The 20,504-nt window shown below is 37.5% G+C and overlaps 3 protein-coding genes across 7 annotated transcripts in view; 1 reads left to right on the top strand and 2 right to left on the bottom strand.

The window, feature by feature from the left end:
• LOC143849306 (L-arabinokinase-like) overlaps positions 1–14,770 on the bottom strand; it is a 34,432-nt gene extending 19,662 nt beyond the window's left edge. Inside the window, exons 1-18 of one of the 5 annotated variants that reach the window (XR_013235641.1) lie at positions 14,531–14,770; positions 14,239–14,346; positions 13,365–13,433; positions 12,968–13,051; positions 12,658–12,734; positions 10,770–10,836; positions 6,697–6,754; positions 6,505–6,572; positions 6,357–6,419; positions 5,029–5,082; positions 4,783–4,885; positions 4,590–4,699; positions 4,344–4,463; positions 2,880–2,936; positions 840–1,012; positions 572–749; positions 338–382; positions 96–179 (exon numbers count right to left, since the gene is read on the bottom strand). Coding sequence is in view for 4 of the 5 variants with exons in the window: in XM_077358294.1 (XP_077214409.1) it covers positions 96–179; positions 338–382; positions 572–749; positions 840–1,012; positions 2,880–2,936; positions 4,344–4,463; positions 4,590–4,699; positions 4,783–4,885; positions 5,029–5,082; positions 6,357–6,419; positions 6,505–6,572; positions 6,697–6,754; positions 10,770–10,836; positions 12,658–12,734; positions 12,968–13,051; positions 13,365–13,433; positions 14,239–14,346; positions 14,531–14,635 (1,623 nt within the window). In the remaining variant the exon portion in view is untranslated. Of the gene's footprint in view, positions 1–95; positions 180–337; positions 383–571; positions 750–839; positions 1,013–2,879; positions 2,937–4,343; positions 4,464–4,589; positions 4,700–4,782; positions 4,886–5,028; positions 5,083–6,356; positions 6,420–6,504; positions 6,573–6,696; positions 6,755–8,665; positions 8,681–10,769; positions 10,837–12,657; positions 12,735–12,967; positions 13,052–13,364; positions 13,434–14,238; positions 14,347–14,530 lie in introns of those variants that run through there. The other 4 variants (XM_077358294.1, XM_077358291.1, XM_077358292.1 and 1 more) reach the window with 4 other exon arrangements.
• Positions 14,771–17,550: 2,780 nt separating this feature from the next.
• LOC143850754 (Nucleotide-diphospho-sugar transferases superfamily protein) lies at positions 17,551–18,874 on the bottom strand. The gene has a single exon (XM_077360003.1). It carries the CDS (start codon positions 18,841–18,843, stop codon positions 17,800–17,802), a length of 1,044 nt encoding a protein of 347 aa, XP_077216118.1. The 5' UTR covers positions 18,844–18,874; the 3' UTR covers positions 17,551–17,799.
• Positions 18,873–19,846, top strand: LOC143850756 (uncharacterized). The gene has a single exon (XM_077360004.1). The coding sequence runs from the start codon at positions 19,354–19,356 to the stop codon at positions 19,783–19,785; it is 432 nt and encodes a 143-aa protein (XP_077216119.1). The 5' UTR covers positions 18,873–19,353; the 3' UTR covers positions 19,786–19,846.
• The last annotated feature ends 658 nt before the right edge of the window (positions 19,847–20,504 follow it).

Raw genomic sequence — 20,504 nt, 5'->3', positions numbered from 1 at the left:
AACATACTATATGGTTATTGTTGATAAAAAATAGTTGAAATTGTGGCACTCAAATATAGATAGGAAACATGGGAACGAGAAAGGAAGAAGCTGACCTGCAAAACAAGGCTTCCTGAATAGTCTGCAATACCTCCCATTACATCCAACCTTCCAGGGGCCCTTGCCACAAAAATTTCCTCCTGCAAGATAATTTATCCCAACGGTGAAGACATAAATTGTAAGCAGTAGACTACTGATCCGTTGAATGTAATTGCATGGAACAAATTCTAATGCATTTACTTGACTAGTACATGAAGGGAGATGAATTAGAAAAAAAAAAGTAGCAAATATAGATTACATGCACTAATAAGAGCAGTTGGCACACGTATTGCCTTTGCAAAACCTGATACTTGATGGTTGAGACTTCAGTAAAGGAACCAACACTCATCAACACAGGCAAATGCAGATACACATTAGATGTGCAATAACCGGTAAACTTTATCTCATAAAACTTAGATTGTTCAAGTGGATGAAATTTTCTGCCAAAATAAAAATTACTGTAAACACAATGAAATGCAAAATGGAATAAGACCTCCCAGTTGAAGAGTCCAGCAGCAGCAATACGCTCCCTCATTTGGCGTTTCTCAGCATTCTTTCCCGAGTCAAGTGACTCAAGTCCACTATCCAGTCCTGCCAAACTTCTTAAAAAAGCCATCGTATCAGGGAGATCATGCAGCTTACCATGAAGAATCTCAAAGTTCTCAATGCATCTGCCAAGACAAAAGTGGAAAATGTTATCCACTAAAAGATATAGACATAATACCCGAGAAACAAAACTTAAAAAATACTCAGAAACCTACGATTCTGCAAGAGAGGTTTTCCCATTTATTTCCACACTTGGCAATGCTGGGCGAAGACCAAGTTCATTTTCAGCGAGGATATACCATTCAGGAATGCCGATATCTCCACTGGGAGCTCTTTGTAATTGGTAGCCAAGTATTATAGCATCACGCAATCTCCTTACCCCACTAAACTACAATTGGTAAAAGAAAAAAAAACAATTAATAAAGTAAGTCCGGCCAATAGGAAATCATACATATTGTCAATATGTCTAAGAAAATGGACCCCTCCTAGTCATTGAACATGGTTATGAGATACCATTTTCTTAGCAATTCTTGATTCACTGAACCAACATGCAAGTGAAAAAGGTAAACTACAACCAAATCTGAAAGGGTCCCTGAACAATCTATAGATGGGATCAAAATTTTCAACCATTGGGCCAGTTGTTTAGGTGGAATGATTCACTTCAGTTAAGAAAGTTCAGATATATTTATTTTGATTATTTAAGTATGCTGCTCTGCCTTTACCTATCAAGAAAACAAAAAACCAGAAGCATCACAAAGTCAATGTCCTGTCCCAAACCAGTAATGAATGTACATTTCCTACAACAGCCTTTTGAACCAAAAGTTAGAGTATGACTTGGCAAGATATAGCCATCAATACATCACATCAGTTTTCTAAGCATAGTGGCTGAACACATTGACACCTTCTACCACAAAGAAGACAGTAGTTTCTCCATGTAAGCATGAAAACACGCCTCAATCCCAGCCAACATGAACAAGAGTTGCCAAATACCAAAAGCATAAAATTTGGCAAGCTATAAGAGGCAAATAAGGATATGCATTCATTGTAGAAACATCAAATCAATAACAAATACACGTAAATCCGACTTATCTGAATCTTAACACATAAGAAAACGTATGTGGTTAACTATTTGATGCAGGAGCATCCCTTGGATTTACTACATCGACCCACATTGGCCACTAGTGTAGTTTTCATTGTTTGTTTGTTTTTATGTTCATTTGTGCTACTTTCCTATGTAATAGGGTAGTTTAGTCTTTAGACTAGTTTGGTGAGTCCTTTTATGTCATTTGACTCATTTTACTTCACTAGGGATAGTTTGTTTATTGTGCTCCCTAGGGTAGTTTTCATTGTTTGTTTTTCTATTCATTTGTGCTGCTTTCCTATGTAGTAGGGTAGTTTAGTCTTTAGACTAGTTTAGTGAGTCCTTATATGTTATTTTACTTCACAAGGGATAGTTTGGTTATTGTGTGGCTACTCATGTACTTTTTGGTCATTTTATTCACTTAAGGGTAGTTAGGTCATTTCTCGTTGTACGTGGTCAATAAAAGGGACTTTTTCCTCCATTTGTAATAGCTTTGTTTGAAATTGAAAAGAGGTTTTCCCTAGATCTTGGATCTAGTGGGATTTGGAGGGAAAACCTCTTTCAAAGAGGATTTCCTTTTGTAATTTTCGTCCAAGGGAGAAATTGAGCATGGAAATCAAGCTCCTCCTTGGAATTTCATCATCTTTTGCCTTGAAATTCAAGGTTTCGTCCACCTTAACCAAAATTCAGCATCCCTTAGCTGAATTTCAAGCTTTTTCATGAAGAATCCGTCAAGAAGAGATCACAAATTCAAAATTCTGCCCTAAATTTTAAAGTTGTTGGAAATTCTAAGCTTCCATGTGTTTTCTCCGTCATCACTATTGGCATCAGATAGACACAATAAAGATCACAGAAGCTGAAAGCACCACGCCGTACTGGACAATGGCAAGCAGATTCATATATTTAAAGATATTTACAAATCCTACCATAATAGTAAAATTAATGGTTTATACTGCAACTCTTACAAATGGATAAAAAAGAAAATATTTTTAATTAGACTACTAAGGAAACAAACATGATATAACAAACCATTCGTTCATGAAGAAAAGAAGTATCACTGGATTTCAACTTACTGAGAATGAAGATAAAATATTGCAGACCAAAAAAGTAAACACTATGAAATCAAGAATTCTTTTCATATAAACAATAAACTAAGACGTTTAGAATGCATCACCTTATCTGAAGCATAATTCTTTCCAATGGCTGTATCCTGTAACATGCCAGCAGCCACCTGAAAATTTGGCGAGGCAATTATCACACATATTAACATCACAGGATATGAATTGAGGCGCACAAATATCAGGGAATAAAGGCGTGAGTGTGTTCCCATGCCAGTCTATGTGCAAAGGTATATGCTTTCTTTTGGTTGGTCATATATGCTATACCTAGTCATGCCTTTGTACAAGTGTATGTGCATCTATGGCTATAAAACAGGCCATAAAAAAATGCGGTCCAGTGCATGGCGGGGTCTAGGGAGGGCTAGATGTACGCAGCCTTACCCCTGCTTTGCAGAGAGGTTATAAAACAGACCATATAGTCGATAAATTCCAAGGGTATAGTCATTAATATGCAACAGAGAGTCAGCAACATACGATTCATCAGTCATAAATTCTTACCCAGAAGCCTAGAACTGAAACTATTGATCTAAATTCTATAAAATGGATCAGAAGTTAATTATTAGAAACTGTCTCTACTATGAAGATCATAGCAATTTTGATCTCTAATTTGACAAGCTACATTGATAGTTTTGAATTTCAAAGACTACCCATGGTTAAGGGCTGCCCAGTGCACAAGGCTCCCGCCATTGCAGGGTCTGAGGAGGGCTAGACGTACGCATCCTTACCCCTGCTTTGCCGAGAGGCTGTTTCCGTGTCACGAACCCGTTACCACCAGGTCACAATGGAGCAACCTTACCGTTGCGCCAAGGCTCGCCCTCTAAAGACTACCCATGGTTCCTTCTTTTAATTCCTAGCTAATTCAGCATTATGTGGATCATTATGCAACACTTGGCAATTGTGATACTAGTAATGTGAAATCTGCTTAGCAGCCAATCACAGTCATCTGTTAGGCCATTAACGTATGCTTGTTAAGCCATTACATAGGTTCAAAAAGTGATTGCAACCTTCTGTGCATTTAGTTCTATAATGAGCCTTCCCTGGAGTGCCCGTATTTCTCCAAAATTCACAAGCAGGTTTGTAAGGACAAATACATCCAGAACATAGTAAAAGATAGGAGTCACATACAGTTTTCATCATGTATAATTTATAGAAGTTATTTGGGATACAATGCTTGGGAAGAATTACGATATACTCTGTGTGTTTGTATATATTTCTGAGTACTCTATCAGTAAGCTATGAAATTGCTCATAGGCTTTGCATATATAACATAGTTCACTGCCACAAAGACAAGGCCAATGAAATTCAGCCTTCTACTATAAAAATTGAAAGGAAGTCATTTTAATCTATAACAAAAAAGAAATTTATGAAAATGAATGCTCCAACAGAATAGCCAAGAGAATCTTCCATGAACTGACATACAAGGATCTCCAACTAGAAAAATGTTGTCAGCTACCAAAGCAGCACAAATACACCATCCTGAGGCTGTACAAATATGACATAAATTAAGAGAAGAGGCATACCTCACCACCATTAATGCCTCCTTCGTAGCATGGTTTCAGACATATTGCACGCTCAAGGTACGGCATCCAATGACCAGTGATTAAATCCCTCCTAATCATCTCAACACCGCCCTGGTAATACTGTTGAAACAAAATAGATATAGTGTCTGACAGAGGTTGAAACAAAATAGATACTGTATCTGACAAAGGTGAGATGTTGCATGCCAAGTATCAAAGTGAAGAAGAATAGGAAGAAACTGATTGTACCTCAAGCATATTTCTCAGAAATGGTTCTTCGTTAAAATAATCTCGACGTACAAAGACAAATGGTAACTTGTATGCCAGAGCTTCACTGACAGTGCCATACTCAATTTTTCCTGAAATAGCAAATGGAAGTACATTAAGGTTAGTTTTTATCCAAAGAAAGCAATTCCACCCTTTTAGCAATCCCACAGCTTACCAAGCATACAATCGCACGCTGCAATCAGATCAGGTGTATACACATCTTCTGCGAGCTTTATAAAATTTGGGGGCAGTTCTTGATTGTCCGATGCTCCACAAACCTTAATCAAAGAGAATAAAGAATTTCAGAAATGCGTGTATGATGCAAAGATTATTAATTCTCATTCTTACAAAAGATAAAACAATCTAATATTAAAAAAACAAAAGCTAAAACAATCTAAAACTTATGTGCAACAATGCATACTAGACATAGCCATCCAGCAGGTAACCACTCCTGCTTCAACGTCCAGCCTGCTTGCTGCAAGTAAAAAATAACAGCATGAAACGGAATCAGAATGACTGAGAATTGACAGGTGTTAATAAAGAGTTATCAAAGGAAATATGCGAGATTTTTCATGTATAGCATGGATAGGAAATAACTGAGTAAAGTCTATTGAAGTACAGAACACAATGGACATCACTCATTCTGTCCTTTGTAGTACAAAAATTCACAACATAAGGTTCCACAACAAAATTGATTGTCCTTTGAGGTGCATGGAGAACCCAAAAAAATAAACATGATGGTGAAAATGGAAAGTAAGCAATGCTGACCAATGAGTATCCATTTCTCTTTAACTTTTAGTATCTCATGATTTTGTCATTGTTTTGGTCAAGAGTATTAGCATCCTCATTTTAGGGTAGATTTTCAGTTGTGGAGCTAAAGGGAATAACAGGTACACGAAGTGAAGATCAAAATTTGTACGTACATAAGTAAAGGAATAGATCATCATGTTATACCAAGGCAAGATATACCACAAGGAATAGGAAATTATTCCAGGGTTGTTAACAGTTATCGCAATCAAGTGGCTGCGTCAATTTATTCTATGAAAATATATTGATTAATAGAATGATACATCTCACGATATATTCTGGGATTTAATTTAAGTGATTTCATTGATTCGATACAAATAAAGAATTCAACCACAGATTAAGGAAAGGCATTTGGATCATCTTTTACACTGGTAAGATGAGTGTACAACTTGATGCATGTGCGAACCATGGCTCAGCAAGGATTCAGCGTGTGTGAGGGGCATGAAGCCATGAACCACCAAAGGGTCCATGTGACCCTTAGGGAACCTTAGGGGATCAATTTTATTTTAGTAGTACCTTATTTTTACTGAATAAGTTGCCATAAAAGGACATTTGTTTATATTAGAATAGGGGTTTAGGTAAAGATAATTCAGCCTTCACCTTTTGGCATGTAAGAAGAAGGGCAGAGATTATCCTTTAGCAACGAGAAAATAAACATAATGCCATGCATTAAATGGGGTCAAATGATAGTCCAAAGTTTCTTAAATGAGTGAGATAATCGTGAACAAACATGTTTAGATATTCAGGCACTGATTTATAATCACCATAGAAAATTTCCAGATCCAAAAAACATCAATAAGTGTTTCTTCGTAATGAAATGCACCCCACGGAAGTAAAGTGCTTAAAATGCAATTAAGTCCTTCAAAGGCATACTAATGAACAATTATGGTTAATAACAAATTTACCATAAAATAACATCTAAATGAATAAATGATGTCTCACCTGTCCACCAAAATTGAAAAGAACTAACTTCACATCATTTCCAATTCCAAGCTCCTTCCTCACCTGCAAAATGACATCATCAAGGAACTATATATATAGTGCATCCACTCTAACACCAAAATGCTCTGCACAATTGCATGGCCCAAACCTGCACACGCGATTTGTGTAACCTTCTAACCACAAGGGGTATGTCAATAACATCACGAAAAGCAGGCACTGCAAAACAAACAAGTATATTTTGGAAAAAGTGTTAGAAGCTGACTACAGATCAAGATACATATGTATGAACTCAAAGAAAACCTGATACGCGGTATGCCCTCTAAAGTCCAATATAACATACTTGGGCAATATCCTGGAAGTCGGAGTAGAAATTCACAATGAGAATAATCTTCAGCAATCTGTAGAAATAAATAAACAAACTAAATATCACATGCCTGAATTTTACTCTGTCATCAAGATAAATGGGAGAAACCGTTGGTTGGATGAGGTAGGAGAGTAGTCTGTGGGAAATTACTACATGGACTGAAATAGAGGTATAGATTGATCAGCTCAAGCTTCAAATATTTGTTAAGCACAAAAGCAGGAGGAAACTACTGTTTATGAAGAAAGTTCAAAATAGTGAATATGAAATACAAGTGATACATATCTCACAATGAATGGAAGACAAGCAAACAAAATAAATCACTGGTTTGGGCTGCTCTAATTTCGCTCTACGCTACTACGGGAATCGCCTTTGCTTTCTTTTCCTGTGGCTACTAAGATGGATAAGTTCGCCGCAAACGCATATAACTTTGAGAATATCTCTAAAGAAGCAAGGCATCAGTTTATTGGACCAATTGTATCTTTAATAACCAAGTTGCATCCCAAGAAATTTATTGCTTGACATTCCATAAAATTATAGCCTTCTTTGGATATTTGGGTGCTCAATCCCCTCATCTTTCACTAGAAAAGCCTTCTCCGATCCAACCCCCACCCTGCCACCCCCAATTGACTATGAGACCTTATCCGCAACAATTAAACAAAGTTTAAAATTTGTTAGTTACCACAACCTTTCCGTTTCATTGCCCTATCGAATTCTATAGTCGATGGAAAAAGGAGTTATTTTATGACAAACAGATTTTAAGGATGACACGCCCCATCTAAAGTCATTATCTCAAGATACATCTCTTTAACAAATCAATAACAATTTTCATTATGCCTTCCACCACCGAGATCAGGATGTCTGTGGATGTCTGTTTAGCTGGGGAGAAAACAAAATAACGAGCATAAATGAGATAAAACATTGCTGGCACCTGATTACAATGATCCAACTTATAACTCACCCAAAGGAGATACATGAGTAAATTTGAACCTAGAATCCAACGTTGTATGTTACGATTCTAAGTGGGGGCCTGTCTAGATATGAAAGTGGGACCCAACTTGGAATGGGACATGTTCAAGGGGCCTAGTCTAATTGTTCCATCTACTCTGGGGCTTTGGCGTCTTGGTTATGTACCTAACATTTGGTATAAGATATGCCCCCACATCACATGTTTGAGTCATGGAAGGGGCGACCTGTGGAAGGACTACCTGGTAAAAATGCCAGAGTGAAAGCAGTTAAAGTGAAGTTACCACAGAGTGGGTTGCAGCACAAGGGGCAACCTGTGGAAAAAAAGGCCAGAGTAAAAGCCACAACAGTGGAACGTTATGGTTCTAAGTGGAGGCCTGCCTAGGCATGGGACTAGGTGGGACCCAGCCTGGTATGGGGCAGGTTTAAAGGGCCTAGCCTAACGCATTCCATCAGCTCAGGGGCTTTTTGCATATTGGTTATTAGTGTAGTGGAAGAAGAAGAAAAACATAAACCCGAACACAACTCGCCTGCAAACCACTTGAATCTATGGGCTTTTTGCGAAATCCATAATACAAGAAGAGAGAAAGTCTAATAGTTCAAAAACGTCCAAAAGTCCTTTTTCCTATGCTCCATCGTCCATATATAGATCAATAACAAGACAAAAGACTCTTAATAAAAACTCCTAACTGCAGATGACGGATGACCATCAAACCTATTAAATGACACAAATAACAACATATTTTAACTCCTAACAAAAAATAAAACTCTAAAAAGAACTCCTAAAACCTCTTACTACTCGATAAGGATAATCATTAGAAGATAAAATCTCTAATGTGAGGCTTGATTATTGGCTCCAAGTTTTCTGAGGATGCGCCTGCATCAATTATGCACCTAACACTGTATGTAGAGATCAACCATAAAATCAATCTAATAAAACATTTTACACAAAGATACATCTCAAAGAGTAGTATAACATTACCACATTTTACATGAAGATAGACCTCAGTTATACACCTCCAGTTAAGGTTTTCAAAATTGAGATTTTTGTTTTATCAAACAAGTCGGGTCCCTTGTTCCTTAGAGCTTCAGTAGGCAGACTTGGTGTTCAAGTATTGGAGAGACACCCAAGTGTTGTGAAGTTGAGGATTGCAGAGACTTTTGATCCTCTCATGCGTCTCACTGGCGACACCTACACAAACTCTTCCAAAGTCAACAAAGCAGGTCGATGATTCGTAGATGGTGCTTTCATGCATCTTTGGTTTGGTAAACAGCTCTATTTGATTCAAGACATTCACATGCTATTATTTAATCTTATTTTACTCTTTTGTTTCAGTTTCTCTCTCTCTCTCTCTCTCTCTCTCTCTCTCTCTCTCTCTCTCACACACACACACACACACACACACACACATGCATGTGCTAATGAATCCCTCTAGAGATCCTATCTCCTCTTCTGTGTCCCTTGGCAATGAACAGTAAAATCATGGAGCCGACGTGGCGCAAGGGAACATCGAAAGAATTTGAAGAACGGTTGCAGATATTTACAATTTGATGTATTATGATTGTTGTTCAGTTCAGTTAGGAGTTAGCGGTTGGTGAGAGCAAGGGAGATGAAGGAAAGTTGTAATCATGTACTCCTGATGTAGTGGAAATTTGTCTTTTCATGCTTTATCTAATATTAATAAAATAAAGTGATGAATTTTCCCAGAACATGGATTGTTATCCAACAAGAATATGGTCCGAGCATAATGGGGCCTAGCAGCCGAATAGTTTGGACCATCAAACAAGGAGTCACGAGAATATGGTCCATTTATAGTGTGGCCTAACAGTTGAATAGTTTGGATCATCAAACAAGTGATTTGATGCCCGCCAGTGTTTTTCCAAGACAAAGAAAAACAAATATAGCACACAAGAACTATATCTGTAACTCGGGATGACTAGTATTAGTATACTTGTCAATTAAAAGTATTATATAATAACAACTTTTCATTTTTTTTATGTTTTATATGCGTTGACAAGTAGGCAAGAGAAAAAGTTTTGCAATGAGGGAAAATTGAATTTTTACTTTCTAAGCAACATAGGCAGTTCAAAGATTGCAGAAATAAGAAATTATATGTTGAAGTGATATAGTCAGACAAAGAAGTTACTTTACTCTTTTCAGTAATATGTATGGTTAGGGGAAATTAATATGTTGATGTGAAATAGTTAGACACAGATTTTACTTTTATTTTTTCAGTAATATATATTGCAGATAAAACATTTTGTGGAAAATCAATTTTCCAGCATTTGGCTCACTTTCCATGGAAAGGTCTTTTAGGCTCAAAGTTTTTCCTTTTTATTCTAAGAAAATTTCAAACCTGTTGAACCCTGGAATTTTTTTCCCAGAAAATTTGTTACTCTAGACCCAAACAGCTCTGTTTTGACCAATAAAACTCTAGTACCATCCAAATTTAGAAACATACAATTAAATGAAAATCTGGTTGAAATTTTGCAAAATTCATCCACTAAAATGAATGTAGAAAATTGTAACTCTATATATTCTTTGTTTGCATAACAATTGTCCATCATGGCCATCAACCACAATTTTGTACTTGGAATCTACTAATGGGAATAATTGTGTTTCCTGGAAGGCTGACCTAATAAAATTTGGTGTGCCATACAGAGAAGTTGACCAAAAGGGAGCATGGAGAAGGGCATGCTTTCACAGAATTTTGTTTCAATAATTTGCTAACTAATCATACTAGCCATGTCATTATCGTTCGAGTTGTTGACAAAAACAAAAAAACAAAAGGCTCTTTGTGAACCCATGTTCTCCTTCCAAGCAATTTACAGAGTATTAAACTCAAGAAATTAGGTTTCCATAACCTGAATCCAAATAGTTTGGAGGAATAAAAAGATACAATGAACTTTAGTGGTGGAATCTAAGCAAAATGAATTCCATATGAATGAATGGTTTGATTTATTCAAGAAGAACGGATTGGTTATGCCTCAACGGAATTAGCAACTACAATCTTAGAGAAACCTGCAAAGGAACAATATAATCCCACATAGAAATTCAATTAATAAATAACATTTTATTAATTCACCTGCCAAATTATAGAACGATGATGGTATCCAGCTGCCATTACATACTCAGCGTAGATGAAATCCCAACTGCAAAAGGAAAAAACAACAATAAGGCAGTCCAGGAATCAAATTAATTGACGTCATGAAGTGGCTAACAAGTCGCAGAGACAATTTTTTACCGCAGTGAAGATTGATCATTGTAACAAATACAGGCAGATAGCAATGCCAAAGAGGATATAAGGATTTGAACGTGTCCCAAAGAATAGATCTAAATGAACAGTGAAGATATAGTAGTTCATATATCTAAATGAATCAATGATGAACAATTTAGATATATTCATAAATCTTTAATTGTAGCATGAGATTGAATATTTGAATGGGTACCCCACCAATGTTCTTTTCATGGATTGGTCTGGGTGGCCGATGGGTTTTCAAATTTTGACATGGGCTAGGTTCGTGTTGAGCCTCTTCAGCACAACTTGTGTTTGGGGTGGTTTTGAGTTCAAAATTTTGGACATGGGCTTTACTCAGTTATACCCCTACCCGAGTTTTGAACCCTGCCCAAATTTCACCCCTGGTTATAAACAAAGATGGGGACCTCAATCTCCAGCACAACTTGATTAGACATCACTACTATAATGACATGCTGAGAGATGAGAGATCAATTTCAACAAGTTTAACTCAAATAAGATCTACCATCTATCACCATTTTGGAGAATTCTAGTTCCACCAATTTTGTTCAGTTTATTTACAAACAATTCTTCTTTCTTTAAGAGAAGTTTTAATTCGTCCTTAATACATTCTTACTTCCTCAAGGGAAAAACTAGTTTTAATAACAGTAACCCCAACAGATGCCAACATAACTTCCAAGTTCATCACTAACAAATCACCCCAAACAATAATGCAAATGAAATCTTTTAGACACTTGATCTCATGCATACATAAATATTAACCTCAAAAAGATCCAAACTATTCTCTTGGCTTGCTAAGATTTCAAAAGATCATGAGTCGCGCCACAATAACTCCAAAAGGACCAACACTCATCTATGATTAAAATTGAATAAACACTTTATTTTTCAAGAAATATCAGTTTTAGAGGAATACATTTTCCATTTATAAGCGTATATATTTGTTGGGGCTTCCAAGCAAAAGCAAAGAACCTACATCGGAAAAGTGAATGGAAATGGATGGGCTTATAAGGACTGGGGCACCCTCCCCTTATCTGCTAGCTTTTAAGGGTGAGTTCTTCCCGGGTCCCAACAAGTGGTATCAGAGCCGGGGCACAGTAAACCCTATGCGCCCTCGGGGAAGATCTCAGTAACCCCGATGTGCCTCCAAGGACGGAAAAATCCCTCAGGGAAGATCTCATAGTTCCCATGTTGCTCCTGCATGGATGGGCAAGAATCGCTAGATTGTCCACGTCGCTTCCGCGTCGAGGGGGAGATTGTTGTGGGTTCCATGCAAAAGCAAAGATCCCACATCGGAAAAGTGAATAGATGTGGGTGGGCTTATAAGGACTGACACACCCTCCCCTTATCGGCTAGATTTTAACGGTGAGTTCTTCCCGGGTCCCAACAATATTAACTTCTCATTCCTTGTCGGGTTTTCACTCTCATAGATGTGTCTGAATAAGCAAAAAAAATTATTAGAAAATATTCACTCAAATATTTGAAGCAAAACCACATGAAACTTTGTCCATGTTCTTGGAATTCTAAGGTTAAACTATTTTAAGCAAACTGCATGAAATTATTTCAGTGTGCTTGAAATATTAGAAGCAAATTACATCAGAATTGGACACACATCAATATATAACAAGAAGAATTAGAACACCCAACAGGGGCTTGGCCAAATAACAGTGTAGTTAATCTCTCATAAGAAAATGAGTAACAATACAAACTAAACAGTTACCTGAAGTTTGTAACACAAACGGAGCGAATTCCAGCATCTGCTGCTGCACGGCATGCAACAGGAACAATATCGGAGACCTGTTTCCATAAATCATTCATAAGTGTCACACCAAGGACCATTCCTGTCCAAGAAACTTCGGCACATGCTCCATCATGAATCTAGTTCAACGTATTAAAATGCTTTGTGATGTAAATGGTGACATCTCAAGAAGATAATCAGTAGTCCATGGCATTTAAAATCATAAATGATTTCTGAAAAAAAAGATCATGGGTTTTAATACAAGAACTCAGAAAACAGGGGCCAAAAGTACCACTAAATCAGCATTGATGGAGTCCAACCACTCTACTTCTGTCTCCAAAATAGAATTCCGAGGGACTACAGCTGTTTGAGAATACTACATCATCACGGAGAAAGAAAAAGCAAGTCACAAATAAGAACATGAAGTCAAATGGCCAGGCCCAGTATTAGGAACTGAAGTAGTTAAGTAAATGACTAAACAGAACAGCAATTCATTTAAACAATGGCAAGTTTGACACAGGCGGTGCTATGCCTGAGAAGCACACAATAGAACTGCCTGCAATACTTGGGAAGTAAAGGTAACTTTCAGGAATGACAATGTTTTTTATTAATTATAACCACTTTCAACAAGAAAAAATGGAAGAACTGTAAAATAGTCTGTCGTGCACTTGTTCAGTTTTTCCCTATACCTTCTCCAAGGAGGCAAGGCGGTCCACCGTCAAAGCATCTGCTTGCACCGCTCCGCAATCCAGCAAAACCTATGATCCCAATAAAAAATTTTTTTATCAAAACAAAAGATAGATAACGTATATTTGAAAACAAGAGTTAATATACCGATTTAAAGTATACAAGGCTAACAGAAACTGATTTCAATCCCCTCCATAAAAAAAAGGATTAAATAACATCCTTTGCCAGAGTAAATTTTTATTGAGAAACATCAGACAGGGACATTCCTATCCTTGAAAAGGACACGACCACTTTCCACCTCAACCAGCTGAGAAGCTGTCCATCAGCAATTCTATTTGCCCCTCATATCTTCTTCATGGGAAGCAAGACTAGGATTCGATACCATTCAAAATAAGGAAGATGCATCCATTGCTTTGAAAATCCAGAGGGCACAAACTGATTTTCACCTGTCTCCTTCAGGAAAGTTACCAGTATTTCTGGTTTTTATCAGAATGTGACTCTACTGCCATAACCTTCAACATATGATGTGGGTATAACAAAGAATAGTCTTTTTAAGTAGGCAGATCAAACTAAAGGTCTCATCGTTATAAGAACACAAATTTATGTATGATCAGTATTGTAGATAAAAAAAATAAACACACGCAGACAGAGAACTTAATATCGGCATTTTACTTCACCATAGCTAAAAGGAATCGGTGTTGACACCCATTAATTTGGGAATTTTGCACCATGCCCATTTATCTTGCTTGATTTGTGTTTACTTTTTTAACATATAGGACCAGCTGGAAGGGTGTCCTGACTCCTGACTGATTTTAAGGGTGTCTACACAGTTCCCCAGCTAAATTGAAACTCTTGTGAAATTTAACTGAAACTGACCTTGCGTATGTGGAGATTTGAAGACTGTTTTTCACTAGTAAATACAGAGTCAGGAGCAGCCGTAACAACATGAACATCATGTCCAGCTGCAATGAGATGTCGTACAACCTGCAAAAGTAAAAGAGAGGAATTTATAGACCTTTCAAACTAAAGAGACACAGATAAATGCAAAAGAAAACAACCATAAAAACACCATCTCATGATAAAAAATGAAAAAAAAAAAAAAAAAACTCGAGTGGATGAAAATCAAAGGGGAAAAAAGGAATGAGAAAAAAAAAATCGATTCTGATACCTCGACGACGCGAGTAGCGTGGCCGAATCCATGGCCGGTGATGTAGTAAGCGAAGACAAGATGCTTCTTAGAAGCCAGAATGTGATCTTCGTCCAAGAATCTCATTTTCTTCTCTGGAGAATGCAGAACCCTAGAAGATAATGAAGAAATGGGGGGAAAATCTTAACCCTAGCTGGAAATCGAAGGATTCGAAACGCGGGAGAGCGGAGGGGAATACGGAATTGAAGGTTTTTTTTTTTTTTTGCATGCAAAAGCAACAGTTAAGTATACGACACGGAAGTCGTAATCAAGTTTACTATTTTGGACTTCGTTTTCAGAAGATAATGAATCCACGCCGGATTTATTACAATGACGAACTTGCCCCTGTGTTTTATTGTTTTTACTCATACCGCTAATCGCCCACCTGCTGTGAGGAATGATTTTCTGCGGCCATAGTGTATCCCACTCCAATTTTTTTTTAGTGCGGGACTATTCCCATGCACGCAAGGGATTTGAACTGTGTCAATGGGGAGCATACTATTACCTGCTTGTGGGTCCAACTTGGAATAAAATAAATTAGTTTTGATTATATTACTTTTATTGATTGATTTTTTAGTTGTTTGGTTTGGTTATCTCAAATCCAACCTGTTTTCTTTTTTAATTGGCTTGTGAGAGTTTTTTGGGAACTGTAATAACCTTTGATAGCTCTTTAAATACTAAAAGACGAGATGAAATAGTGAAAAGTTTTTAAGAAAAAATTAGTGCTCTTGGATTGTTTGGGATAGGGGAAGAAAAGGAAGAAAAAGGAAAAATAGAAAAAACAAAAACAAAAAAGAATTCGAAAATTTGGGAACAGAATAAGAAGGAAAATAAGGATAATGAGAAGAAGAAAAATAGAAAAAAATTAACAAAAAAAAGAAGACAAGAACAAGTAGAATGATAACGAAAGGAGGTGGCAAAAAAAAGAAAAAAGAAAACTAAATCGGGAAAAAAAGGAGAAGAAGAAAAATGAAAGTAAACTAAAATAATTTTAACCGAATTTTACTTCTAAAGCAGCTCATGTTTCCGAGCAAAGCAGTGCTTGTTTCTTAGTTTCTCCTTTTCTCCTTCTCAACCAATCTTATGAATTTTTTTTTTCTTAGTTCCACCTTTTCTACTTCTCACTTGATTTTATGAGTTTTTTTGTTTGTTCATTTTTTTTATTTTTCCTCTAGTTGCTGCCTGATTTTTAAGGTTTTTTATATTTTTCTAAGAAAGCTGTTTGGTTGCCGAGTTTTTTTTGTTCCTGGGAGTTATGTGGGAGAGTAAGTTAAATTTTGGTCTCATCCCATGTTTGGTTACCTTTTAGCACTAGGTTTTTTTTAATCCCACTCTTGTAATGATTGCTTGTGTGGCGAATTTTTTAATCCCACTTTTGTAATGATTGCCTTTTCATCTCATCCCAAAATAACCCCAAGAACAAAAATAAACTCAGGAACCAAAAATAAGCTTGAGAATAATTTTTTTCTACCCAACAATTCAAGAAACCAAATAATTTTTTTTCCCACCATAATCCGGTCAACCAAACATGAAATTTTTATTTTACCAGGATACTTCTAGGACTTTTTTTTTCCCACCTATCTCCCAGGGTATTTTTTTCTCCCACATAACTCCCAGGAACAGAAAAAACCAGGCAACCAAACAGAGCGGAACTTGGTAGCTATGCCAAAGTAGCTTGGCAACTTGTATTATTTTCATAATTAAAAATTGGTAGTTTTGCCGAAGTAGCTTGACAAATTGGAAGTCAGAAGTTTTAATACCATGGGTGGTAAGGGTGTATCTATCAAAAAGGAGGGAATATAATTTTTCTACTTAACACGTAACGTGGACGAAAAATTCATTAATTTAGGATGATGGCAATTGACAAAAGGTCGGGGATATATTTGACAATATGTTAAAATAATATAGCTTTTCTGTCAACCCAAATAAGAACCAGCCAGCCCGCCCGAACGTTTCGCATTCGGATAAGAATTTAATAATTTATGTACATATCCTCAAAGAATAGATTGAATATTGATACTGAAAAGAAACTATGTCGGGAGCTGGCGTCACCTCCACGAGTCCGGAAACAGGAATCATATTCCGATTCCCATTCGGATCCCAACTTAAATGGAATGAGAAAAAAAAATTATAATAAAAGAGGTAATTCAACAAATTTAATAAAAATTCTATTATGATTGAGGTGGAATCAGAATACGAACTTTTGAGGTAATCAGAATATCTCCTCTTGCCCTCTTGGGGCGAGAAACAGATCCCCCGTTATGCAATCTTGATTCCGCTCATTCTGAATCAAATGATTCAAATCGGTGGAGATACAACTAATAATGGAGGTTATATGATGGATACATAACCACCCCCGCCCCCGCCCCCCGCCCCTCGGCGCTTTCTCTTTGATCCAAGGCATCATCTAGTAAGCATCACTACGGATGGGACATACATCAAAATTCACTCTCATTAGATGCCTCTTGATCGTAACATGCTCTTGATGAAGCTAAATGCCTTTTGATCTCTCCTATTGTCTCCTCGATTTATTTCTAGTTGAGTCCGTACGAACATGTTGCTTTGATGCCAAATGTTACGAACCCAAATCAGTTCGTAGCAGATTTCATCGTCTTATAGGGAAGATCAACCTCTTGATCCACTTTAAGCGAAGGATTGGTCCTCCTCTGAATACACAATTTCTTGGATAATTTCTTCATTGATTTTCAAAAATGGCAGATTACAAGTTATTTATATCAAATAAACCCACTTAGCAACCAAGAGACATAATCTTATAAAACTCCTAAAGATAACCACTACCCTTATCCAAAGAGTCTTACTAAATCTAAAAACAAACACAAAACTCTCAACTCATCCCTTATCCCATCCTAGGTACGTAGCATTAGCCGACCCTAAATCTAAAAAGAAACACAAAATTCTAACTCATTCCTTATCCCATCCTAATCTACTTAACAATTGCCTACCCCTAATCACAATGAAATGTACAAAGATAAGAGAGAATCAAGAGAAAATGAGTTTTATTTAGAAGAATATCGATAAGCAACTTCACTAGAGCTTTGGAAAAGTAGTCATGACTCTTGAACCACAAGATGATCTCCAAATCACTTAAATCAAAATTGAAAAAACAAAGAAGAAAAAGAATTGACCCTTTTCTTTATAAATCACACCCTCCTAAACCCTAGTCCTTAAGCAACAACTAGTTTTAACCTTAAGAGTAGGCTCAAAATGCACCCAAAAACACAAGCCATAGATTACAATGTCTTAATTCTAGTCTTTCCTTCATCTCCAACTTTTATTTGTTCATCACAAAAAACTAACTTCCCTCCCTTCTTACACAAACCTTGTTCTCCAACACTCTCAACAACTTTCCCATAACTATACTTCAATGGCATTCTTCCTAAAACCCTATGAAATTCCCTTATACAATCCCCTCTCCTCTTCCTATGATCTTCCCTCTTACTCAAACCCACCTCTCTCACCTCCTCCTCCCCTTCCTCCTCATTCCTCACATCTCCCCAATCTCTCACATTCTTCCCTTCCACCAAAACAGGCCCCAAATCAATCTTCCCCGCAACCACGAAATTCATCAAAATATCCTCACAATTCCTCATCTCATCCACAAAACCCCTCAAATCCCTCATCTTCTCTCCCCCTCCACAACTATAATCATAAAGATAATCCGTTTTCAAGATCATGAATTTCGTAAGCACGATCGAGAATTTGTCCGGATGAACGGTGTAGATCCACGTTTTATGGCTCAGATCCAGATCGTGCGATCGGGGGAAGAACCCTACGATCCGATCCGTGTTGGTTTTCCAGATCTTGAAGGCGAATTCTAGGGTTTTTGGATCGATCTGGACATCATCATCGCAAATCGCGACTGCGCGAGTGAGGATTGAGGGGTTAGGGAGGAATCGGGAATTGAGGGAGTCGGAGGTTTGCCGGAGAACGGAGATCGGAGCTCCGAAAGAGGTGAGATTGGATTCTAGGGTTTGTTTTAGGGTTTTGGAGAGGGTTTTAGGGTTTGACCAGAGGATGAGGATGGAGGAGACGGAGGGAGAGGAAGAGTAAGAGGAGGCGATGGATAGGAGGAGTGGGAGGCGGGATTCGGAGAAGCCGTTGATTAGGATGGTGAGTTGGTCGGATCGGACGGTCAGGGGATGAGGTAGGGTTTTGGGGTCGCAAGGGTTTTTGGGAGGGGGGCGGAGAGGGGAGATTAAGGGGGGGAGGAGAAGAAAGAAGATGGAAAGGAGGAAAATGAGTGGTTTATGGTTTGAGTTTTTGTTGTTTGTCATTGGAGCAGTAGGGAGTGGGGGAAGGAGAGGAGATTGTAGTGGAGAATGTGAGTGGAGAGATCAAAGAAGGGGAGGGTGATATGGACGCTGTTGTTTTGGTAATGACACTCCTCCGTTTATTGGAAGATTGTTTTAGTGGGAAATGATAAATTCGCACCCCCTGTAGGATGATGATTCGCACCACTCTTAATAAAAGCGTTAAAGTCTGCCACAGTTCACGTGACAGTGGTGCGAATCATCCTAAAGCATGTGCGAATTTATCATTGCCTAACAAATGGACGGTTTGGATCATCCTTATCGTGTAGGCCGTACAGTACATTTGGAAAAATACAAGGAGGCCCAACAAATGAAGGGTTTGGATCATCCTATGACTCTACTTTTCGAGAAAATACTTGACTTCACATACACACCGAATATAAAATCCTAAAGACTTTACTTTTTGAGTCTTCATTTCCAAAACCCTAGCTAGGGTTTTCTGTTCATCAGTCAAGCAAACCCTAAAACTACCCAATGGAAAAGTCCTCAATCCCAAGTCCTCTCCCTCCAATGACATCATCTTCTTCGAAGGAGAAAGAAACCCAAAAGAGAAAACCCCCGACAGCATTAGAGCTCGTAGCCCACTACGAATCTCAAGGCCTTGATTCTAAGGAGGCTTCTCTGAAGGTGATTGAAGATATGCAGACCATCTTGATGAGGGTTGTGGGGTCTGGTCGAGGCAAAAAGGATAAATTCATGGCAGATACTTCTCGAAAGCTCGATAATGTAAACACCCGCCTCGCGATTTTGGAGATGAAGGTTGATTCCAAGCCTGGGTTTTTGGAAACCCTAGCTATTGGGGTTGGGTCTGGTGTTGTGGTCAGAGGGGCTGAAAGAGTGTTTCCTCATGTTTTGGGAGCTTTTGGGCAGATTTGGAATGCTGTAAGGAGTTCTACTAGGTCTTGAATAATCTGTGTTAATGTTGTATGATTTTGGTCTAGGGATATGATTGAACTTTGTTTTTTAACTTTTGTGTTTTTTTATTGAATTTTTGGGACTTACAGATGATTTTTTCTCATGGTTTTTTAGCTTGAGAACTCCACCTGAAAGAACTGGGGTACCTTGGTTTTTTTTTCTCTGAGGCCATGTTTGGATTGCAAGAAAAACATTTCCAAAAATTATAGGGAAATGATATGACTGTGGTTATTTTAGAGATATATTATCATAAATTGAAGGTCTCTCTTGGTAAAAAAAATGGATAGGCTTGGTTCAATTTATATTTTCTAGTGTATAAAAAAGTAGGAACTTTTTGAAGTAGTTTTCCTTCCTAAACTCTTCCAGAAAATCTTGGAATCCATTTGATTTTGGGGAAGGAGGAAAATTGGAAGGAATTCAGGTTAGTTTTCTCTCATTTTCAAGGGTATGATGGCTTAATTATTTTCAGAAAATGTTGATTTTCTTTGGACTTTGGTTGAAGAGGAGAAAAGAAGTCAGATATTCTTATCCATTGGGAAGATCTGTCATCTGGTCCATATTGATTGATATTATCTGCACATAAATTCTGATGAAAAAGGGTAACATGAAAGTGGTTGCTACCCACTTTCTCAACAGCAGCTTCTTGGATCCCACTCTAACGTAATTAAGTCTACACTTTTGGATGATCCTACTCCCTTGATATGATAGGC

This window comes from Tasmannia lanceolata, unplaced genomic scaffold (assembly GCF_043159265.1).
Source record: "Tasmannia lanceolata isolate RefF3 unplaced genomic scaffold, GAP_Taslan_0.1 ptg000018l, whole genome shotgun sequence".
NCBI lineage: Eukaryota > Viridiplantae > Streptophyta > Magnoliopsida > Canellales > Winteraceae > Tasmannia > Tasmannia lanceolata.
This window is presented reverse-complemented; position numbering and strand designations above follow the sequence as displayed.